We start from the raw sequence: 25,906 nt of genomic DNA on the forward strand, positions 1-25,906 counted from the left end.
CTGGAGGTTGGCAAACATGGTGGCACTGTTTAAGAAGGGCAGTAAAGACATGCAAGGAAACTATAGACCAGTGAGCCTGACCTAGGTAGTGGGCAAGTTGTTGGAGAGAATCCTGAGGGACAGGATGTACATGTATTTGGAAAGCTAAGGACTGATTAGGGATAGTCAACATGGCTTTGTGCGTGGGAAATCATGTCTCACAAACTTGATTGAGTTTTTTGAAGTAGTAATAAAGAAGATGAATGAGGGCAGAGCAGTAGATGTGATCTATATGGACTTCAATAAGGTGTTCGACAAGGTCGCCCATGAGAGACTGATTAGCAAGGTTAGGTCTCATGGAATAAAGCGAGAACGAGCCATTTGGATACAGAACTGGCTCAAAGGTAGAAGACAGAGGGTGGTGGTGGAGGGTTGTTTTTCAGACTGGAGGCCTGTGACCAGTGGAGTGCCACAAGGATCGGTGCTGGATCTTCTACTTTTCATGATTTACATAAATGATTTAGATACAAGCACAAGAGCTACAGTTAGTAAGTTTGCAGATGATACCAAAATTGGAGGTGTAGTGGACAGCAAAGAGGGTTACCTCAGATTACAACAGGATCTGGACCAGATGGGCCAATGGGCTGTGAAGTGGCAAATGGAGTTTAATTCAGATAAATGTGAGGTGCTGCATTTTGGGAAAGCAAATCTTAGCAGGATTTATACACTTAATGGTAAGGTCCTAGGGAGTGTTGCTGAACAAAGAGACCTTGGAGTGCAGGTTCATAGCTCCTTGAAAGTGGAGTCGCAGGTAGATAGGATAGTGAAGAAGGCGTTTGGTATGCTTTCCTTTATTGGTCAGAGTATTGAGTACAGGAGTTGGGAGGTCATGTTGCGGCTGTACAGGACATTGGTTAGGCCACTATTGGAATATTGCATGCAATTCTGGTGTCCTTCCTATCGGAAAGATGTTGTGAAACTTGAAAGGGTTCGGAAAAGATTTACAAGGATGTTGCCAGGGTTGGAGGATTTGAGCTATAGGGAGAGGCTGAACAGGCTGGGGCTGTTTTCCCTGGAGCATCGGAGGCTGAGGGGTGACCTTATACAAGTTTACAAAATTATGAAGGGCATGACTAGGATAAATAGACAAACTCTTTTCCCTGGGCTGGGGGAGTCCAGAACTAGAGGGCATAGGTTTAGGGTGAGAGGGGAAAGATATAAAAGAGACCTAAGGGGCAACTTTTTCACGCAGAGGGTGGTACGTGTATGGAATGAGCTGACAGAGGATGTGGTGGAGGCTGGTGCAATTGCAACATTTAAGAGGCATTTGGATGGGTATATGAATAGGAAGGGTTTGGGGGATATGGGCCGGGTGCTGTCAGGTGGGACTAGGTTGGGTTGGGATACCTGATCGGCGTGGACAGGTTGGACTGAAAGGTCTGTTTCCATGCTGTACATATCTATGACTCTATGACTTGGAGCAAACCTACAGGTAGCAGTCTTCCCTGCATCTACTAGATGGTAAACTAATGGGTTTGGAAAGAACTTTTAGAGGACCCTTGGTGAGGGACTGCAATACATCTTATATAGATGGTGCAAAATACTGCCACTGTATGGTGGTTACAAAAGGAGTGAAGGTTGAAGTGATGGGTGCCAATCAAACAGTCTGTTTTTGCCTGGATTTTGTCAAGTTTTTTCAGTGTTGTTGGAGCTGCAAACATTAGGCAAATGGATAGCATTCCTTCACATACCTGACTTGTGCTTTGTAGATGGTGGACAGACATTATGGAGTCAGGATGTGAGGTCCTTGCTGCAGAGCCTGAGCCTCTGAACTGCTCTTGTTGGCACAGCATTTATTTAGTTAGTCCTGTTCAGTTTCTGGTCAAGGCAACTCCCCAGGCTCTGGGGATTCAGCGACGGTAATAATAATTGAATGGAAAGGGAAATGGTTTGTGTTGGTACAATAGCTTTAAGAGGTATATTTTGACTTTTTTTTAAGAAGGGAAGTTGAGACAGAGATAGAATGGTCTGCTCCAAGCCAATAAAGTAAACAGCTTGTGAGACCTTGGAGTTTTTTTTAAAGTTGTACGGCTAGGAAGGGTTTGGAGGGATTTGGGCCTGGTGCTGGCAGATGGGACTAGATTGGGTTGGGATATCTAGTCGGCATGGACGGGTTGTACCAAAGGGTCTGTTTCCATGCTGTACATCTATCTCTATGAGTCCAAGCTGGAACAACAGAAGCAACATGAATGGGTGGGGTCAACCTCCCATAAACCAGGATTTTAGTTTAACTTTCAGTAGTTGTTAGAGTGTGGAAGCTGCTATACATCGCTCCCTGCTACAGCAAAATGCTGGAGCACTCTCTCTCAGTTTTCTCTTTTGTTCTTTCTTTCTAGACTAGAGAATTGCATGTGAGATAATCTATTTTACTGAATTTGCCTTTGCCAAGGGTGTGTTTATGGAATATAACTATATTGGAATAACTGCTGGTTAGTAGATAAAGTTAAATTTTCCAATGGTGTTAAATTATTCCAATTCTTTCTTTTGCTTATATTTTAAACTATAGCGTAAGAACAAAGTGTGTTTTCCTTCAAGCCTGATAGTTTGACCAAACTGCATCTCAAACTCATTGCCTTACACCTGCCTTTAAAAATAAGGAAAAGGTGGGGTCTAGGCTACGTTCTTTATATCTATATCGAGAGATTGGTGGGGGGGAGGGGGGGGGGGGGGGGGGGGGGGGAGGGATTAATCTGTTCCATAACAAATTGGCGGCTCTTGTCAGGATCTAAATCTCTAATTCCACATTGGGTTTAGGATTATTGGATTCTAAAGATAATGAGTGGTGAATGTTTGTGTTCTCTTTTAAGGTGCTGCATTTGGTTGGTTTTAAGAGGGTGCAGTACCTTTTATAGTAATGGCTCTTTCACTAAGAGTTTCCTGCGGGTGGAAGAAGTCACTTTGGGAATTTTACAGAAAGTGAGCAAGGCAAATCTTTTGGAATTGGCAGACAAGCTGGAGTTGGGGTTGCCTTTGTCTCTACAAAAAAGGGAGGTAATTGCTGGAATAGCTTGTCATTTACAATTGCCAGAAATGTAATTAGAATCTTTGGAAATAGCTAAAATTCAGTTGCAAATGACGCAACTTAAATTGGAGGCAACAGAAAAGAGAAAAGGAAATCAAACAATTTGAATTTCAATTGAAGGAAGAAAAGCAGAAAGAGATAATAGCTGTAGCAGAGGAAAAAGAAAAGGAAAGGAACGCCTTACCAGAAGACAGAGAGAAAGAATGTTTTTGAATTTTGGGGGTTTGAAGTGAAAACTCAAGGTCAACATAAAATGGCAGAGGTAGAAGGGAAAGGTGGGTATAGTGATGAGGACAGTGATGGCGAGCAATCCCATTGTAACCAAAGACCTGGTGAGGATCTGTTTAAATATGTCAAAGCATTGCCTAAGTTCGATTGGAAGTGGCCATGTGGATATTATTGATCCAAACGAAGTTGGTAGTTAGAGATAGGGAGGTGTTTGTATCACTATCAGTGGAGATATCTGGAGAATATGATGAGGTGAAAAAAGCCATCTTAAGGGCATTAGTGCGAGCATCAGAAGTCAACAGATAATGTTTTAGGAATCTGAGGTGGTAAACCGGTCAAATGTACACAGTTTGAAAAGGATCAAATATAACATTTTGATAGGTGAATAAAGGCATTGAAGATAGATCAAACTTATGATGCTTTAAGAGAGACTTTTAGAAGAGTTAACAATTCACTTCTTGAAGCAGTAAGGACTCATGTAGAAGGGCAGGGAGATAAAACAGCAAGATTAGCAGCAGAAATGGATGGTTAGGAATTGGTTCATAAATCTAAGCTTGGCTACTGACATCCATTTCAATCTATGAGGGATAGAAATTGGGGAAAAAGAGAAATCCTCAGATGGTAAGGGAAAGAGATATTTCAGCAAAGACAGTAAAGATAGTTTACCAGGGGTTAAAAAGGAACTCAATGAGGGAGAAAGATAAGTGACAAGTTCAGATGTTTTCACTTAATAAAGTAGGCCACATGAAGTCACAGTGTTGCTAGTTTAGCTAAAGCACTGGGAAGACAGATGTAGGAAAACAGGATAAGCCAAGGTGTTTTGTTAAAGTAGTAAAGGAAAGCACAGTGGAAGCTAAAAAGCTCCAGAAAATACAACCTGATTGGGGGTTGGTTGAGAATAAAATGTTAAATGTCTTTAACGAATTGCATGAGTAAGGTTTACTCATATATGCCAAGAGGAGCAGCAAATGAAATTAAAATTTTAAGTAATGTAGGAGCAAGTTAATCTTTGACAGTAGAAGATGAGGAGATATGTAATTCGGAAGGAGTGTGTATTACTAGAAAAAGTAGTTATATGTGGAATTCATAGTGAGTAGTGTTCCATTGTGTAACGTGTGGTTGGATATTCCAGTAAATATCCAATTGTAATAGAGAAAATCTTGGTTCCAAAATTATAGTATATCCTCGGTAAAGATACAGCTGGATCACAGATGGGAGTGTTATTACTGTGGTTGAAAAGCCAGTGGAAAGTCAGACATCTGAGGTGTTACAGGAAGTACATCCTGGGATTTTTCCTGACTGGGTGGTAACAAGGTCACAAAGCTACAGGTTAAAACAGGAGCAGAAATCAAGGAGTACAGATGAGGGAAGTTGAAGTTCAATTTATCAGAAACTACAGGTGGCACTGGGACAACACATGTTTCGGCAGCTTGATTTGACCAGAACGCCATTGAAGAATTAGGGAACAGCATTTTTGGGTACGTTTAAATCTGTTGGCAATAGGGCTGTTCCAGCAGGGATAGGTTCATGTGCCTTGTTTGGCACATGCGCCGAAATCTCTGTACCGTTCCGTGCATGCATGACGTTGGTATTTGTCCTTGTGCCATTTTGCACATATGTGACTTCGGTGCTGGTCGTCATGCTGTTCTGTGCATGTGTTAATGTCAGCTGCTGACTGCGCAGCATTCTGAGAGAGGTATTGTAGAAAGAGCAACTTTCTTAACTTTTTTTTAAATGCACTGTGTTAAATTTACTTTGGTTTCATTATATTTAGACTGTGCTATACTTAATTGCTTTCGTCTTTTGGGTGATTTTTATGAGCGAGCGTGAGTGATATTATTTGCTGGTCTGTCCCTAACCCCACTTTTTCCATAAACCCCATTATTTCTAATAATTGAGGTTTCACTGGAATGCAATTATGAAGTTATAGGAGAACTACGTGTATGTTTGTTCATGGTTGAGAAAATAAATAAGAGGTGGAGGAAAAAAATTGATATTTTTAAGTTTAGAGAAATTAACTCAATTGCAAGAGCAAGAAGAAAAACTAAAGCAGTTGTACCAAAAAAGGAACACAGTAGAAAATATGAATTTATCGCAGAATGTTACAATCTTAAAAATGGAGTCTTGATGAGGAAATGGAGACCATCACATGTTCAGGTGAATGAAAAATGGGTAGAAGTTCATCAAGTTGCATTACCCATGGGTCGTAGAAAGGTCGTCTTGTAGGTATCACATGAATTTCCATTTGGGAGTAAGGCAAGCTCAAGTCAAACTACAAAAACATTTTTATTAGCCTGGATTGCATAGAGGAGTGGTTCAATTTTGCCAGACACGTCATACGCGTCAGGTAATTGGAAAAATCTCAGGTAGCGATAAAGCAGCACCATTATTTGCATTTAAAGAGCCTTTTTCCAAGAGTCTTAATTGACTGCATAGGTCCCCTACTGAAAACAAAAAGTGGGAGTCAGTATTTGTTGATCATAACAGATGTATCTACAAGATGTCCAGAAGCCATTCCATTACAGAGTATCACAACTAAAAGGATTGTAAAAGAGTACTCTTTATTTCCACTAGATACGGACTACCCATAGAAAGACAATCAGATCAACATTCAAATTTTGTATCAAAAAGTTATTCAAGGAAGTTATGAATAACTTGAGAATAAAACAATTCAGATCCACTACATACCACCCAAAAGTGCAGGGAGCAATAGAACAGTGATATCAAACTTTTAAAACCATGTTAAGGTCTTAGAGTCAAGCATATCCAGTGGATTGGGATAAAGAAATTCCATTTGTACGTTTTGCAATTAGGGATACACCCAAAGAATCAACTATATTCAGTCCATTTGAATTAGTTTTATGGGCATGAGGTGAGAGGACTACTGAAATTAATTACAAAAATTGGTGAGTCGGTGTTCAGAGGCTATATATTTGGACTATTTAGTCCAAATTTTAGGGAAATATTAAATTGAGCAGGTGAGTTGGCTCAATAACATTTAAAAGTAGCACAGCATATGATGGAACAGGAATTAGACATCAAAAATTTGCAATTTTGCTGGTGGAGATAAAGTGTTAACATTACTACCAGTGGAAGTTGGACCTTGTCAAATCGAAAAGAAATTGAATGAGGTGAATTATTTGATAACTCAATTCTGAAACTGTGAGTATGTCAGCATTAAACAGAAGTTGTATTGCATGTAGGCTCAGCTATGCAATAAACATAATTCTAAATTAGAAGCTCTGAAAAATTAACAAGTAACTTCTCTGCTTCAGAATAATAGCTTCAGGGTAAGTGTATATTCATACCCTTCAGATCTAAAGGCTAACCTGACTGATTCTCAGGAAACCTAGCACTCAGCTACAAAAAGATGTTGCAAATCCAAAATGCCACTAGTGAATAATAAGGTCAGATGAACAAATTCTCACCTTGTATAAAATTCGAGTACTTATGCCACCATACCAAATCATCTTGAGTTAAGTTTAAATTGAAATTTATGATTACCACTTCCTCATACCAACATCTGGGCTGAAAATATTTACAAATGGCATTGCAACATGTGAAGGATACAAATGAGGTTGACAATATCTCAGCTTGGGAAATTGCAAACAACAGTGTCATAAGATATCTGCAGATAGTTGTTAATCAACCTGTTCAGAAATGTTCTGACATGCTTCTTGAGCAAGTTGGACTTGAACACAGGACATGTGACCCAGAGATAGGGAAACTACCACTGTCCAGAAGATAGTTATATTTTAATCAAGAAAGTGTCATGTAAGAGGTGAATATTCTTAGCTAATCATTAGTCATTTTCAGATGCTGTCAGATCACATATAGCTAGGACCTGAGAGAATGTTTCAGGATTATAACTTATAAATGCAGACATTTATTGACTATTTACAACAGAATGGTTTACAGCTTGTTTAAATCAAAAACATGCAGAGTCTAGTCTTGGTATTAATGCAGAGAAAACTTGTAAATTAAAAAATTTGCAATTTTACATACATTCTCTCAGGCAGGAATAGGTCAGAGAAATTTTCAATAAATTGGAGTGTCAACCAAAATCTCTATAATACAAGAGGGAAGTCCATCAAAAAATCTTTGAAAGATACATTCTTTGAGTAATCCAGAATAAGACTCATTGTGCATGGATTCTGGAATAAGCATGTTAGATTAGATTCCCTACAGGGTGGAAACAGGCCCTTCGGCCCAACAAGTCCACACCAACCCTCTGAACAGTAACCCACCCAGGCCCATTTCCCACTGACTAATAACACTATGGACAATTTAGCAGAGCCAATTCACTTGACCTGCACATCTTTGGATTGTTGGAGGAAAACAGAGCACCCGGAGGAAACCCACACAGACATGGGGAGAATGTGCAAACTCCACACAGTCACCCAAGACTGGAATCGAACCTGGGTCCCTGGCACTGTGAGGCAGCAGTGCTAACCACTAAGCCACCATGCCACCCATGTTGAAGCAATGCATTGAGTGGGCTACAAAGCAAACTCAATTTGAGTTTTGAGCAAGAAATGTCAGTCTTTGGAATTTATATGCTAAAAAAAGGAGAATGAAGGGAAACCTCACCGAAGTCTGATCTCTATCTTAGCAACTGATTTACTCAGCCACACCTTCACCTCCATGTTTGATGTGCCACTCTATGTTAAAACCATTACATCTCTCTTCCTGCACATTCTCCCCAGTAGACTTAATCTCTGTCCCTTAAGTTACAAGCAACACAAACTTGAAAGGCCATGACAGACGTCTAGTTTCTCCATTAACTGCCAGACCTGATTCAATCACTGAAAGGACTACCATATCCTGCTCTCCTCTATTAAAATTCCAAGTATTACCCCTGGCTCCTTTTCTTGACTGTAATCTGTCTCTTAAGCCACCTCTGTGCCAATCCCGACAATGAGTCCAAGCAGCTCGTGGGAATCTTTGTCACTAAGACAATATAACCAGCATCCTCTGCATTGCCCCTCCATTTAACTAGCTCACTGATCAAACAATGAATGTTCAGCCTACCATGGTTCTGACTCTCAGCTTTGTCTAGTTTCACTCCTACTTGCCCATAAATCCTCTTGAGCCCAGCTTGGCATGAGATCTGCTGTTCACTTGATCTTGGTCCCACTATACTGCTTGACCTAACTTCCCTTCCTGATCCATGTTAGCCAATATAGCAAAGTGTTTCAATTTATCAGGTGCCATCCGTCTTCTAACTTTGCCATCATCACCCATTGCCTCAAAAAAAAACCCTTGACTCTACTATCCTTGCAAATTATTGTTTCATCTCAAATCTTTTTTTCCTATCCAAAATTATTGTTATATCCTCAACTTTCCGAGAACACTATGTTTGAATGAGGTTTTCACCCACACTAGAGTACTGAAATAGCTTTTATCAATGTCACAAGTAGCACCTCATATGACTAAGACAAAGTTCCTTGTCCTCTTGGCCTATGTGCAATATTTGATACAGTTGATAAATATCATCCTTCTCCAATATCTCATCACTGTCGTCCAACTTGGTGGGCTGATTTTACCTGGTTCCATTTTTATCCATCTAAACATAGAGAGAGAAACTGCTTCCCGTTGTTCCAAGTCAGGTGCAAGCCCCAGGCCCTGAATCTGGCTCCCTAGAACATATCCACCTCTCTACCTTAGTCTTCTTTTCTAAGGCAATCCTTTAAACATATCACTTTGGGCAAGCTTTGATTATCTGACCTAATATCTCCTTAACATGGCTCAGCGTTATACATTGCTTCACAATACTCCTATGGAAACAATAGACAATCGGTGCAGGAGTAGGTCATTCTGCCCTTCGAGCCTGCACCACCATTCATTATGATCATGGCTGATCATCTTTAATCAGTATCCTGTTCCTGCCTTATCTCCATAACCCTTGATTCCACTATGCTCGAGAGCTCTATCCAACTCTTTCTAAAATGAATCCAGAGACTGGGCCTCCACTGCCCTCTGGGGCAGAGCATTCCACACAGCCACCACTCTCTGGGTGAAGAAGTTTCTCTTAGCAGGTTTCATTACTTTAAAATATATTGTACAGATAAAAATTGTTTGACTTTGGAAATTTCTATTAGGTTTGAAGACTCGAGTCAGTTAAGGGAGTTGGAAATATATGCAATTTAAACACATTTTAATAATTGAAAGCCATGGCAAATTTGAAAGAATTGACTGAATTTCTTTTTGGAGGAAGTAAAGGTCCATTGTCCCAGCTTCTCAATAAAGAAATTAATCAATGATTCAAAAAGGGTGGGTAGATAGGCCAGCAGTATACCTCTGCCCAAAACACTGTTTGTAAATATCTTTAAAATTTGAAATTTTAGCCCAGTGACATCCCATTGGGCAGTTCATAACTATCATTTCCAACATTTGTGACCTCTCCATACCTGACCTACTTAGCATCTTCAAAAAAAAAGCAGCTGACTATATTGAGAGTAGTAATTTCAAATTCTGAAAACATTTTAATGCATTTTCTTCTTGAAAACCTGAGGTATCTATCATGGCTAACGTACCAAATTTTGTTAATAATTATGTCTAATTGTATCCATCTGCACTAATGCATTATCTTTGAAAACATTTGGACAAGGTTATTGGGACATATTTTTCAAGCTAAGGTGCAATTATTTCTTCCAATATGGTTACAATCGCATTAGTGAGTGCATCACTCCAAGAATCCAACAGGAGTGTACCTTTGATAACAAATGAAATTTCATCGACTAAATCTTCATACAAAAGCCTTCATGACTTGCATGTCATTCAAGTGTACCAACAATCATGTTTCTCTAAATTCCCTAATATTAAGTTGTCTCCTAGTCTCCTGAGAACAGCAACTAATAGTTATATACATAGAAACAGTAAATAGGAGGAGTAGGCTATTCGGCCCTTGTCATTTAATGTGATCATAGTTGGTCATCTAATTCTGTACTTCTGCTTTCTCTCCACATCCTTTAGATTGAAGAACTATATCCACCTCCTTCTTGACAACATTCATTGTTTTAGCATCAACTATTTTCTAAGGCAGAGAATTCCACAAGCTCACCATTCTCCGGGTGAAGAAATTTCTATTCGTGTCAGTCCTAAATGGCTTACCCCATAGCCTTCAACTATGCCCGCTGATTCTGGACTCCCCCATCATTGGGAATATTCTTCCTGCATTTGCCCTGTCCAGCCCAATTAGAATTTTATAGGTTTCTACAACATTTCTCCCCATTCTCCTGAACTCAAGTGAATATAGTGCTAACCAATCCAATCTCTGTTTATACATCAGTCCTGCTATTCCAGGAATCAGTCTGGTCAATCATCATTGCACACTCTCAGTAGTTTGAGCATTGTTCCTCAGATAAGGAGATGAAGTCAGTACTCCAGATGTGGTCTCTCCAAGACACTGTACAATTGTCGCATAATATTCCTGCTTCTATTCTTGAATCCTCTCACTATGAAGGCCAACAGACTATTTGCTTTCTTCAATGCCCACTGCACATGCGAGCTTACTTGCAGTGACTGGTGTACAAGGACACTCAGGCCTAAGTTGCATCTCCTCCATTCCAAATCTATTGCCTTTCAGATAATAAACTAACTCACATTTATCCACATTATATTTCATCTGCCATGCATTTGTGCACTCGCTCAACTTGTCCAAATCACACTGAAGCATCTCTGCATCCTTTTCACAGTTCACCCTCCCACCCAGCTTTGTATCATCTGAAAACTTGGGCATCTACATTTAGTTCCCTCAGCTAATTCATTAATATATGTTGTGAACAGCTGGGATCCACACACTGATCCTTGAGGTATTCTATAGGTCACTGGCTGCAACTCAGAAAATGATCTGTTTACTTCTGTTTTTTGCTTCCTGTCTGCCGATCAGTTCTCTATCCAAGTTGGTACACTATCGCTATCAGTACACTAATGCTATCCGCTTTAATTTTACATGTTAAGCTCTTATCGGAGTCCTCACCAAGAGCCTTCTGGATGTTCAAGGAAACCACATCCAATGGCTCATCCTCAACAACTCCAGTCGTTATATCCTTAAATAAATTCCAATAGGTTTGTCAAGCATGACTTTCTTTCATAAATTCGCACTGACACTGTCCAGTCCCATTACTGTTTCTCAAGTCCTCTGCTATTAAAGATTTTGTAATGCATTCTAACTTTTTCGCTACAACTATCTTCAATGTAATGAAAGATGGCCTTTAACAGGAACATCATAAAGCAATGTATAACAGTCAGCTATACAAGAAGGTATTAGGTCAAATGATCAGAAGCTTGACCAAAGTGGTAGATTTTAAGGAGCCTCTTGAAGAGGAGGATTGAGGTGGAGATCTTTTGGGGGTGGAAATTCAAATCTTAGGGATGAGGCAACTGAAAGAATAATAACAACTGTAAATCCACAATGAAGGGAATTACAGAATTTCCCAATTGTTATATCCGACACAGATCAGACAAAAAGTTATATGATTATTTATCTGTCATACCCCATTTTGTTACACTAATTACCAAAGTCTAGTAAGTAAACAATAATTGCCTTAAGCCTCTGAGAGGCTACAGAAGAACAGCAAATGCATACATTAAATGGGTAAGGTGATCAGTGTGTGAGAAGGAAGGTACAGGTCTGTAGGTGAGGGGATTGGGTAGCAGACGAATGGGTGAGCAGCTAACAGTGGCAGGTGAATGGGTGAGGGGATAAGGTGGCAGACAAATTGGGTGAGGAGGTCGTGGAGCAGGCGAATGGGTAAGATGCAGCACTTGCTAACCAATCCTTAGTGTAGTAATAACTACAGTAACAAACAATTTAAGACAAATCCGTCAAACTCATAATACTTACAGAAGTTACATACATTGAGATGCAAGGGTCTGTTGTCCGCAAATAAAGGAATCTATTAAGCCTTAAAAAATATTTTTTAAATGACCTGGCAAAGTGGAGAGCTTCTGTTTCTTTATGAATTTCTACATGGCAATGCCTTTGCCAATTAAAGTTGATATGCCAACCAGTGGGCAATGAGTGATTTAAATTATTTGATCAATTGAAATTTGTAATTTGTTCTGCTTAGTACAAGACAGAGAGTCTTGGCAGCATGGCTGTTTTTGTTTTGCAGTGTTCAAGCTCTAAACTATGAAATGGTGAAAGGAAACCAGAAACAGCAATTCGTTTCTACATCTGTTTTAACATTATGTGTATTTTCCATTGAAAACTTGGTAGTGAAAGGGCCTGATTACTGTGGCAATAGTTCATTGAGTACTTACATTAGAATGAACATGTGGAGCACTAAAAATTCAAAGTATTCATTTTATTGAACATACAATCCATGACAAGGGACAAGTCTTTTCTGTGCTACTACATTGATCAAATTTCTCCCATGAGAGTCTAAAGGACAATTATTAGTCTCACGTGCTGAAAAAAAATACTGGATAATAGTAGTCTTTTTTTATGTGAAGACAAAAATCAGTGGAATAAAATTTTATTCCAAGTACAGTATCATGAAAAGCAGTTAAGAAGAAAAATACAACCAGGAGACATCAAATGAAACCAGTACAAAATTATGGCCAAAAAATACTATATTTGTAACCAGCAAGATCATTTGGGGCATTAATATACATTAGTTTTTTCCAAAAACTATTTCCCTTCCCCAAACAATGACAATACATGCATTTAAGTGGCAATTTAAAAACAGCAAATATGATTTTTTTAAAATATTGCATGTTAAAATTATCTAACAGGAATTAAATATACAAGTCCTACCAGAACATTTAAAAGAATCTGGCACTACAAGAAATTGCCCATGGTGCACACTATTTCACTCTACTATGATTTAGATCTCTTTAATTCTATATTATTTGGAGCAGAATTGATCTGGCAGCCATAATGCCATACATGATTTTCAATTAAAATATTTAATTTCTTAACAGCTTTCAATTTCTCTGCTGGAAGTGCCGATGAACTAAAATTCTTGAAAGACTAATTGACTGAGCAATTTAAAAAATAAATGAAGGCAGGGCTTTTGTAGGCGAAATTAACATACTTTATGTACATTCTATTAGATTACAAAAAATGTAGATGTTACAAGAGTTGACCAAGCTACTGGTCATCCTTACATCTTTACATACAGCATGCCTAACTTCATTTATTTGTTTGCACTTAGTGACATGAATTGGTAAATGGCAAGTAGCTGCAGGACTTGGCTTACTTCATATTGACAATATAATGTCTTTCTTCGTTCACAGGGATTAATGACATTGCATTGGTCCCTCCAGTGCATTACCAATAATGTAAAAGCCAATATCTAACTTTCAATTCTGACACCCAACACAGCACATATGTTTGGGGGGGGCAGGCATCTCTTGTCTTGGGCTTCAATTCTGAGGCACAAAGTTCTTGACTCCACTGCCATAAGGCATAAAACACAAATTTAACTATCTACTGGTAATACAAACATTCTGTATAATGTGAACTACGACCAATTCCATCAGAAACACTATAGATACAAGAATTTGGCATATGACTTTCCCCAAAATACAACCTTTGATCGAGAACACTTTCTTAATTTAAGGATTTATGGCAAGTTGTTTTCTTTTATACATGACGATGTGACAAGATATAGAAGTCAATTTTTTTGACTGCTTCATGGGCGGAGTCATTGATTAAAGTTTGTACAAGTACTTTCTAGGAGAGAAAGGATGGATTTAAATTTTATCAAAAGGAATTCTTTGATCAGAAACACATGTATATTAATCAGACTACTACACTATGATAATTATCTTGACTTTCAAAATGAAAATACTTTAAACCCTAACTGAGAAAAAAATGGCAAAAATTTACATTCGCTTCTCATAAAAAAAGTAAATAACATTATTCAAAATGCGAATTAGCTATAAGACTTACAATACAATTACATAGATATATATTATCAATATAGCACATTCAATTTGCCAAAATTATCACAAAGCCAATATGGATGTGAGCGCATGTGTGCACATATATATAATATATATACGTATTCACACACAATTATTACAAGATTATAATTACACTACGCCTATAGCCAAGTTTTACAAATTATAAGAGCTTTATCTATGAAAGCACAAATGCATGTTTGATGGAGGTGCAGGAATTGAGGGAGATAATCACTGACCATTAACTTCGGTGCTCCATAGAAACAAAAGCTTCTCTTTTGAAGCAGGAAACCATGCACAAAGACATATCATCTTTGACAATGGACAGTACAGATAATTTTAAATTAGCTACCTGAACCATCAATGTTAACATCTCAAAGAACAAAAAATCCAGAAAACTAGGAAGTTAAAGGAACACAGTCATGTCCATTCAAATATCTACTCTTTAAACAGTCACCAAAGCTTCAGACTCAGATTTGAAAAGAATGAAAATAATGACACACATTCATTTACTAGGGCATTATGGCAAATGAAAATCATTCTGGTTTAAAATTAAGGATCTGTCAGAGTTTAATCAAAACATCATCACAATACCTTTTAACATATGTGTAAAAAAGTTAAGATACAAAGTTAGTCATGGACACTGATCTGCCAATGTCAAAGAATAATACATAGTTAATGGCAAATATAACAATGTGGAAGAGCACCATATTTTTTCCCTCACTGTTTTGGTATGTGTCCAAGGAAACTGCTTTTAGAAGAACCCAGGAGTCAATACTACAATGTTATTTGCTTACCATTCATCTTCTGCTCAAGTGCAGTCACTACTGTGATATGAGCCACATGATTTTAGGCATTTTGAGTAAAGCAATTTTTATCACTAAAACTTCAAAAATATTGAAAACGCCATGAGTGGCAATATTAAAACATTTTTCACTTAAAAGAAGTATTTAAGAACTACACTGGTGCAAAGTAAGTACATCAATGATGTCTCCAGCTACAGTTCTAAGGAGAACAACCCAAGCAAAGATTGCAAAAATCATCAAATGTAGTGTAGATAATATTTTGTTTGGCATCTTTCAGTAAAACAAGTCTCGTACGTAGCAATAGAATGGCACATAATAAATAGAAATTGAACCCCATATACTGATTTACAAGTACACAACATTCTCAATATTGTACTCTTACCTACATCTATCCATGTTTTTGGGAATCCAAGTGTGGCAACATTTACAGATGAGCAATCAGCTATTGCTTAATGAGCTCCCATCTTTATAGCTTAAGATGAAGACAAATTGCTTAGTTTGAAATTTGAGGAGTAAATTATACATATTTAAAAATCACAGTACCAATACTTTTCATCTATCAGAAAAAAAATTATACCATTGGTAGCTTGGTATCTGCCAAAAACATGACAATTTTTACTGTGTACCATTGAGCATCAAGAGGAACAGATGACAGGAAAAGGGACATTGTACCTCAAGTATTCCTTTGGGGAAAAGGAAGGGGTATGCTTGAAGAAGCAAAAAACCCTACCTTCGGAGAGCTGAAATCAGAATTTACAGTGAAAATTGAAAATTTTACATGAAATCACAAAATTTTGCCTAAAAAGTGGACGAGTGCTGCAAAGGTGTGTCAGCATCTTTTGCCCCATTTTTGTTAAATAAAATCATAATATTTACTAAATCTCTGTGGAAGCACACAGAGTCCAGAATGGCAATAAATTAGCATTATGCAAATTATTTTCACAGATAATACAGTTGCTCTTATTTTTTTTCCCACCAAGTCAGTTAGTAAACTAGACCAGGTTATATTCCTTTAGGTTTAATTGTAGGATAGTGTCCTTGACAGCAGCAAAGACAAACCGTATATTCTCTGTATCTGTAGCACACGTGAAGTGAGAGTAGATAATTTTGTCACTATCAGGATTCAGGTCCACAAACATCTTCAAAATAAACTCTCTCGCTGCTTGTGCATCTCGTTGCGGTCCTGTTAGTAAGGTAATTTGAAAGAATATACAGTTACTTAATTACATATCCCTCAGGCAGTCTTCATGTCTCCATACAGTAATGTTACAATGGCTGTAATACACTAGAACTGTAAACAATTCAAAGTTAAGCATATTGTTCATGTTTCTAAGTGGACAATTAGAACATTTAATGTACATTTTAAATATTTCTACACATAAATAAATGATCAAATAATCTACAAAGTTACCCATAAAATGGTTCAATTTATAATGTAATTCATGTTTTCAATGACAAAGGCTGCTAATGAGAATACATAACCTGGAGGAGAGACAACTCATTGCAATATCATGAACGTGCTCCAGACAAAGAGATGCTATCACTATCCTTTGAATGAAAACTGAAATCACAATCCTGTTTACCAGCTCCTTTGGTCTCGATAGAGACACTGAATCTGTAAAATCTATGTGCAAGAACTGAGTGGTCTTCAAGTATCCTAGCCAATATTAGCTCCCGTCTCAAACAACTCCAACAAAACCATGGACGGAAGTTTCCTATTTTCAGCTGAAGTATTCTGTCAACTGAGATTCATGGTGCCCAGCCCATTGTGTCAGGGCAACTTTTCTCATACAATCATTTTTCTACTTCAAGGAGAATTAAAATGTTTCTTCAAAAGATGAAATATATTAAAAGGTTATAGAAAGTGGGTAAGACTTGCAAATCAAAACAGTGTAACTGGTGGAAAACATTAGCGCAAACTTAATCTTGTGTGCTGCCTCCCTGAACAAAATAATGTTTGGGAATTGGAGATTAGTTTAAATCTCCAGGAGGAATATCCCTGGTGTGACACAATGCTCTAAGGATAACCTGCAGAGAAGGTTTATTTTTGATTTTGGATTTTAGCTGTGTGATTTTCTCAGAGAAGCATGTAGTAGAAGACTGAGTCAGGACCTGCCAAGAGGTTATCGGGGTAAAAGAAAAGGTGGCATTTCTGATTTGGACTTTCGAAGAAAGGAGGCAGTGAGGAAACTAACTGTTTCTAAGGATCCATTCATTCATAGAATCCCTACAGTGTAAAAACATGCCAGTTGGCCCAATAAGTACATACCAACCCTCCAAAGAGTAACTCACCCAGACCCATTCCCCCTACCTTATTACTCTACATTTACTCCTGACTAATGCGCCTAACCTACACATCTCTGAACACAATGGGCAAATTATCATGGTCAATTCGCCTAGCCTGCACATCTTTGGATTGGGAGGAGGAAACTGGAGAACTCTGAGGAAACCCACGCAAACCCTACACGATCGCCCAAGGCTGGAATTAAACTTGGATCCCTCAATCTGTCAGGCAGCAGTGCTAATCACTGAAGCACCCTGCTGTTCTACTAGGAACTGTGACAGTACTGTGGCTTTTAAGACAGACCTATTCTGTACTGTTTCTCTTCCAGAGATATTGCTGCAGTGGTGCTAGAATGTCCACTTTAGACAGGCAGTCAGTTAAAAACTTGGAAGTTATCCCTGGGTATTTTTGTTTTAAATTAGACAAAAGCAACACAAGTAGGCAGGGTCAGAGCTCCCGCAGACCCAGGAAGATTTTTAGTTTTTCTTTCAGTTATGAGGTTTTGCTCCTGCTAAGCTAACAGTTCCAGTTCTCTGCTGCTAGAGACTTAGACAAGAAGTTCCTCTTGGAAATAAAATGAAGCAAACTACTTCTTTCAGTATTTGGTTCTGCTGGACTGGAGAAGGGCAGATGAGAACCTTAGTGGATATAAGTTTGCTCACTGAACAGGAAGGTTTGTTCTCAAGATATTCCGTCACCATACTAGGTAATATCATCAGTGAGCCTCCGGTGAAGTGCTGGTGTTACGTCCCACTTTCTATTTGTGTGTTTAGGTTTTCTTGGGTTGGTGATGTCATTTCCTGATCTTTTCCTCAGGTGGTGATAAATGGTGTCCAAATTGGTGGCACGGTGGTTCAGTGGTTAACACTGCTGCTTCACAGCGCCAGGGTCCCAGGTTCGATTGCAGCCTCGGGTGAATGTCTGTGTGGAGTTTGCACATTCTCCCAGTGTCTGCGTGGGTTTCCTCCGGGTGCTCCGGTTTCCTCCTACAGTCCAAAGATGTGCAGATCAGGTGAATTGGCCATTCTAAATTGCCCATAGTGTTAGGTGCATTAGTCGGAGGGAAATGGGTCTGGGTGGGTTATTCTTTGGAGGGTCAGTGTGGAATTGTTGGGCCGAAGGGCCTATTTCCACACTTTACAAAATCTAATCCAGTTGGAATGCCGTGCTTCTAGGAATTCTCGTGTCTCTCTCTGTTTAACCTGTTCCAGGCTGGATGCAGTGTCCCAGTCAAACTGGGTGTCCTTCCTCATCTGTATGTAAGGATACTAGTGAGAGTAGGTCATGTCTTTTTGTGGCTCATTGATATTCATGCATCCTGGTGGCTAGTTTTCTGCCTGTTTGTCCAATGTAGTGTTTTTTACAGTTCTTGCATTTTTTGTTTTGTAAATGTATGTTTTGCAAAACATCAACTAGCCACAAAAAGACATGACCCACTCTCACTAGTATCCTTACATACAGATGAGGAAGGACACCACTTTGACCGAGACAACACATCCAGCCTAGGACAAGCCAAACAGAGATATGCATTAGAATTCCTAGAAGCATGACATTCCAACTGGAACTCTATCAACACACACATTGATTTGGACACCATTTAACACCATCCGAGAAACAGAACAGGAAATGACATCAGCAACCCCAAGGACACCTAAACACATAAATAGAAGGTGGGATATAACACCAGCACTTCACCGGAGGTTCACTGATGATGTGACCCAGTATGGTGACAAAATGTCTGAAAATGAACCTTGCAACTCAGCGAGCAAGCTTACATCCAGAATATCAACCTGAGCTACAAATCTTCCCAAAACTCGCTAGAACCTCAATGGTTTTGCTAAATTGCCTTGCCAAGAGTGTGGTTATGGGATGCTGCCTATATTGGAAAAAAGTCAAAAATCACTCGACACCGCGTTATAGTCAAATAGGTTTATTTAAAACCACAAGCTCTCTGAACCCTTGCTCCTTCCTTGGGCGCTAGTGAGAAAATATATCAGACATAGAATTTATAAGAAAGAGTTCAAAGGGTCATACAGCTTATGCAAATGTACTGAACAAACCTAGATAGCTATCAAGTCTTTAATCAATTAGAATGGAGGTGCACGTTTTGATTCATTAATATGTAAATCCCAGAAAGTTTTCAAGTCACTGTCCCAAGATAACTCCAGGTTTTATCAGAATAAAGGAAACATCTCAAGCCAGACATTGCATTTTAGGTGTGAGGCCATAATTCAAGTTTGTTTGTATCTCAAACTTGAATCAGTCTGGCTTTATTTCCAAAGTAAGAACTTATAAAGTGCCATATTCTCTGTGATGAGGTCACTACTACTGCCTGGTCAAGATGCTGTGCCGACATAGATCAGCTTCGCCATGCACAGGGTACGACAGACACTGTGCATCAAAGTTCCACTCCACATCATCTATAATCAGTGTTATCACATCTTAAGGACTGTGGAAGCCGTCATGATGCCTACATCTTCAAGAACTCTCAGGTTCCTGCTTTATTCCAAAGATCAAATGCTTTCCAAGGAATAGCTGCTGAGAGACAAGGGTTACCATCTCCAAGTATGGCTGATCACTCTTTTACAAAACCCTGACGGAGGCCAAGCATCAATACAATGCAGCCCATTCTCCCCCCAGGACTATCTTGGAACTGACAAAAGGCCAAAGATAAGGTTCCAACGCTTGAATCGATCTGACGCGAGGGACCAAATAGTATGCTGCATAATCCTAGCACCCTTTGTTTTGCACAATTACAGCAGGAAAAAGGGGGACATGATACACGCGGAAGAACTGGAAGAGAAGGACTTTTCTGAGAAGGAAGGTGAGGACGTTTAGTGGGAGGAATATCACCTTCACCATGATAAAAAGTAGTGTGCAGTGTCGAGTATGACAAGCCAGACATGGCATCCAATTGCAATTGGAGTTGGTTGAAGACAATTCATTTACTGTAGATACATTGCTGCTTCAAAGGTAAGATCTGTTTGCTTTCAAAGCAAATGAAGCTTTTTGTTTGTTCTTTCTTCACCCTTCTTGTTGTTTAATTTAAGTTGATGTTAACTTGATGTTAATTTGAAGGCTTCATAACATCGGATGTTCCCATAAACAAGAACCCCAATGGGCATTAAGGAAAGAGTAGAACACCTTCAGCCTGGGTTCTAATGTTGTATGGTACTAAGAAAGGGTAATTTCTGTTGCTTGATTCTTGATCCTAAACGTAAAATGATAGTCGATCAGACAGCTGATGATTAAAGTAAAAATATTTACATGTGACATTTTATTTACAATGAAGTGTCACGCATGCCACCTATGTGCCTTCCCATTATACCTAGAGACAATCTCAGGGTCCACAGGTCAGATGGATGGAGCTTGCTCTTTAGTGGATATATTGGTCTTAAGGATTTGGGGGGGGAATGACCCTGGCAGCCTTTTTGGCTAGTGTGCTCAGAAATGCGGTGAGTGCTCTGTCCTGATGCAGACTCATCTTCCTCAACTGCAACTTCCAAATGGGGCATGCAGGCAGGGTGGATGAGAAGGGGCTGGGTACCTCTGGAGTATCCTGAGGGGAGACTGCTGGCATCACCCAGTTTCCTTGTGGTGAAAGGCACCTGGAATAAGGTCAAGGTTCCTCTTTCCTTCTGTCACCTTTTCAATGTTACTGTCCATCAGTGACAAAAGCAATGGAATCCAGATTTTTATGCATTTGCAGCTACACCATTCTGCTGGATGTGACACTCAATGACAACTGCCAACCTGTCCATAGAGATAGCCAGATGCACACATCACAGCCAGCTGATAATGTTGGTGAATTCCTCCAGTTTATCTAGTTTACTGATTGTCTCCAACAAACCTGACTGTTGCTCTTGTGTCTAATTGATCTGAATGGCTGCTCTGGGCAAGGCTGCTAACATCTGATGCCATTGTCTCCTTTGTTGGTCCTGGGGTTGGTCCCCAGCCTGCAGTTTCCTTTCTCTCAGCCACATCCTTTCCAATTGTACAGCCAACACATTAAGGGCAGTTCCTGCTTTGCAGCGTTTGAGATGGTGCACAACTGGGGTTTTAAATATAGTGTCTACAGCACAAATGCCAGCAAGATCCCGCACCAGTTATCATTTCCACCTCTGATGACCACAAGAGTACTGCTACTCAAGGCAGTAGAAATGATCTTTTGTAGGGAGCCAGCTGATAATGAATAATGAGCTGACCAGCAGAGAACTATTTGGAGTAAATCACCTACGCTCTATTAAAATCCCTCAAAATTGACATTTGGCTGATAAATGATAAGATTCAGCCAACATTTTTTTAGTTTGTAATACTTATTTAGTTTAAATCCAAGAAAATAAAACTGAAATTTAAGATGTGAAATCTTGTAGTTTAATTCTGTTAACAGCTAAGAGTTTTAATTTATTTGCAAACGTTACTGGTACCTGCCAAGATGTTAATAGTCTGGTTACATTCTTGTGAAGTGCTTTGGAAGTTTTCCTACGTTAAATGTGTGATATAAATGCAAGTTATTGAGAATGATAAAGTATTGCAGACACATTATTCAGGAATTGTAATCAAACGTTTTCCAATTTACTACCCTAAAATTGATGGTAATGGTGAACAAGTGATGTCCCTGGCTCCTATTTTAATCAAATATCTTGTGGGGCCGTAGAATGCAACAATGGATTTGGTAAGTGTCAACATTGCCGAACATGAACATAAAACTGGAGTAGGCCATTTAATCCCTTCAGGGTACTTCATCAAATAAAAGCAAAATACTGCGGCTGCGGGAAATAAAAATTAAAAACAAAGTGCTGAAGAGACTCAACAGATCTGGCTGTATCTGTGGAGAGAGAAACAGATATTTAGAATTCTGAAGATATTACACCTGACTTGAAATGTTAACTTTGTTTCTCTTTCCAGAGATACTGTTAGGTCTGCTGACTTTCTCCAGAACTTTGTTTTCATTTCAAGCCTACTTCATCATTAACTCCATTCATCTGCCTCAATTCCACATTGATTCAAGTATTTTTAAAATCTGTCTGATCAGACACAATATGTGCGGATGGAATTTGAACTAGGCACACTACCATTGTGGCAAAAGGCCTTTCATGTAATTTTATCCTCTTATCCAGCATATCAATCTCAGATTTAAAACAATTAATTCAGCAAGCATCCAAGGCTTTTTGTGGGAGAAGTGTCCATATTTCAACAAACGTTTGTATTAAAATGTTATCCTAAAATCTCTCTAAAATAGCACAGCACTGATTTTGTCCATAACAGCATTTAAAAAAAAGGAACAAATGTTAGGCCATTTGACCCACTGAGTCTGCTGTGCCATTTAATCATGGCTGAAATGTTTCTCAACCCCATTTTCCTGCCTTCTCCCTGTAACTCTTGATACCCTGTCTCGTCAAGAACATATCTACTCTGTCTTAAACACACTCAATGACTTGGCCTCCATAGCCTTTTGTGGCAATGATTTCCAGATTCACCACCCTCAGTTCAGTTCGAAAGGGGCATCCCTTCACTGAGGCTGTGGCTTCGGGTCTTAGTCTCTCCTACTGGTAGAAACATCTTCACCATGTCCACTCCATCCAAGCCGCTCAGTATTCTAAAAGTTTCAATCAATCAGACACCCCCCACCACCTTCCTTCTAAACTCCAATTACAGACCCAAAGTCCTCATCCGTTCCTCACATGACAAGCCCCTTAACCCCAGAATCAGTTTTGTGACGTTCTCTGACCCCTCCCCCCCACATCTTTTAAATACAAGGTCCAGAACTGCTCTCAATGTTCAAACTGTAGACTGACCAGAGACTTGTACAGCCTCAGCACTACATAACTGCTCTTGTGTTCTAGCCTTCTTGAAATGAAAGCAAACATTACATTTCATTTGCCATCCTAACTGCCATGTGAACCTGCCCTCAGTTCTTAAATGCCTTACTTTTAAAAAATGCATCTTTTGATCCTATTAATTACTTCCAAAATACTAAAATCTTCAAATAAAATAACATTTAAATATAAACCAGATTTATGCAATTTCTCCTCTTAATCTAACCTTAGAGTCAGGAGAATATATCCTTCCTTGATCTATTTTTTCCAAGTTGTATACCCCAAAATTTATAGAGCACTCCAGAATATTGCAAAATAGGTCTTGAAATAGCTGTAGCAATTTCACCTCCCCTCCACCACAAATGAATGTATTAGTATTCTTACTATAAAAATAATATTCCATTAGCCTTTTTCTGAATCTGACTGATGATTACTGAATCGAGAATAATTGTAAGGTTACTCATCATTTGTGGAGTAAATAGGACAGCAACTTCTGGGGCACACAGTTTGATGCAGGAATCATGTAGTTACTACCCAACATATTCCTACTCATCCATAAGCAACAGAACTGAAATCGATGTAAAGTTTGAGGTTGTTGCATACACAACCTGTTAATCTGTTTTGCATGGAAGAAAAAAGGTTATGCTGATGAATGCAAGTATAAATTAATTTTTAGTATGATTGGCCATGACTACTAACCCTCAAACTTTTTAGAATTGAAAAATTAATAAGGTAGGTCTAATTCTTTCAAATCTTTGTGCTCCCAAGATTAAAAAAATGTTTTTTTTTATTTTTGTCTCTATCTCTGTTAATCCTTTTTTGTTATTTCTCTCTCATTTTCTATATATCATTTCCAAATCAATGAAATCTAACTGATGCTTCCTGGGTGTCAACCATGGCTCAGTTGGTAGCACTTCTAAATCACCAGATTCTTGGTACAAGTTCCACTTTACGGTATGATCACAAAAATCAAAGCTGACAGACCAGTGCAATACTGAGGGAGAGTTGCACTGTTAGGACACCACCTTTTGGAAAAGCCATTTAAGTCAGGGCCCCATTCACTTGCTTGAACAGATGTAAGAAGTCCATACAACAATTGTTGATTCTGCAGAGAAGTTATCCCAGTGTCCTAGGGAATATTTATACCTCCATCATCACCACAAAAATCAGAACATGTGATTATCATCACACTGCTGTTTTTAAAGAGTTGCCTGTGCATCGATTGGATATCACTTTTCCTACAATACAGCAACCACATTTGAAAGGTACATGCTTGATGTGAAGTGCTTTGAGATGTCTGTGGGTACCTGTGTCTGTAGGAACACCACATATGTGGTCAATCACAAAATATTTTCACATTCTAACTCATGGCTGCTGCTAATTTTTTTCCCGTACCTTCATTTTTGCTTAGATCAAATAGGTGGTATAATTAAAAAGGTGGTATTCAGCTACAGAAAATATGAAATAATGACCTTAATATGACTGCTCACTTGGATAAATATTGATGTGAACAGTTGGAACTGAACACTTATTTCTATGCTTTACCTTCCAACACACTTCAATGTTGTATCAATTCACTTATTGATATAATTGAAACCAGTGTTTTGAAATCAATAGGAAAACAAAGAAACAATACATTCCCCACAACCAAATGATTTTAAAAGTTAACAGATTCCAATTCAATGCATTCAAAAAATTGATCAGTTATTTCAACAATTAGAAGAATATTAATCAAGGAACATTTTTCAAAGTTTCACATTCACGATAATAGCAAAAACTAATCTAATTGCATTTTAGAAAATAAAATCCTTAGGCAATAATTTTAAATTCAATTTACTCACCATCATACTCTGGGAAATAATCAACTAAGTGAGAATACATGATCTTTTCTTCCAACAGATCCTTTTTGTTTAAGAAGAGGATGACTGAGGAGTTCTGAAACCAGGGATATGTGATAATCGTTCTAAATAGTGCTTTGCTCTCTTCCATTCGATTCTGGAATAATTATATTGAAGCAAACAAAATTAACAATCAGAAATTAGAAGAAATAAGATACAAGGCCCTGCAGTTTATTCATGTAATTAGTTTCAAGCTCAAACATGGAAATAACATACTTCTCACAAATCTGAAGTCAATTGACAATGTTGATCAAAATGGGGTGTTAAATAGCCAAAGTTCCACTCAGTGAAAGGATAACATTAGGATAAAAGAAAGGTCAACTAACTGCTGAAACATCAGAACATAAGAACAGTATCACCCGATACGATGCCCAGTTATTGTTTTTTTTAAAAACCCTTATTCCAATTTGGGATGTGCATATTGCTGGAAAGGCCTGCACATGTTACCAAACACAAGGTGCCCTTGTATGTTGTGGTGTACCATATGGATTTTCATAGCTGAAAATGTATTGCTGGAAAAGCGCAGCAGATCAGGCAGCATCCAAGGAGCAGGAGAATCGACGTTTTGGGCACGAGCCCTTCTTCAGGAATGAGGAGAGTGTACCAAGCAGGCTAAGATAAAAGGTAGGGAGGAGGGACTTGGGGGAGGGGCGTTGGAAATGCGATAGGTGGAAGGAGGTTAAGGTGAGGGTGATAGACCGGAGTGGGGGTGGGGGCGGAGAGGTCAGGAAGAAGATTGCAGGTTAGGAAGGTGGTGCTGAGTTCGAGGGTTGGGACTGAGACAAGGTGGGGGGAGGGGAAATGAGGAAACTGGAGAAATCTGAGTTCATCCCTTGTGGTTGGAGGGGTCCTAGGCAGAAGATGAGGCGCTCTTCCTCCAGCCATCGTGTTGCTAT

The 25,906-nt window shown here is 38.8% G+C and overlaps 1 protein-coding gene across 2 annotated transcripts in view; it reads right to left on the minus strand.

Annotated features, from left to right (window-relative positions):
* Positions 1-12,585: 12,585 nt before the first annotated feature.
* Positions 12,586-25,906, minus strand: part of LOC140486318 (guanine nucleotide-binding protein G(q) subunit alpha) — a 212,445-nt gene continuing 199,124 nt past the window's right edge. For both annotated transcript variants that reach the window (XM_072585296.1, XM_072585305.1), the window contains 2 exons: positions 24,954-25,107; positions 12,586-16,192 (listed from right to left, as the gene is read on the minus strand). In XM_072585296.1, the coding sequence (XP_072441397.1) occupies positions 16,002-16,192; positions 24,954-25,107 (345 nt within the window). In that variant the 3' untranslated portion in view covers positions 12,586-16,001. The remainder of the gene's footprint in view (positions 16,193-24,953; positions 25,108-25,906) is intronic.

The sequence above is a fragment of the Chiloscyllium punctatum genome, chromosome 2, assembly GCF_047496795.1.
Source record: "Chiloscyllium punctatum isolate Juve2018m chromosome 2, sChiPun1.3, whole genome shotgun sequence".
Classification (NCBI taxonomy): domain Eukaryota; kingdom Metazoa; phylum Chordata; class Chondrichthyes; order Orectolobiformes; family Hemiscylliidae; genus Chiloscyllium; species Chiloscyllium punctatum.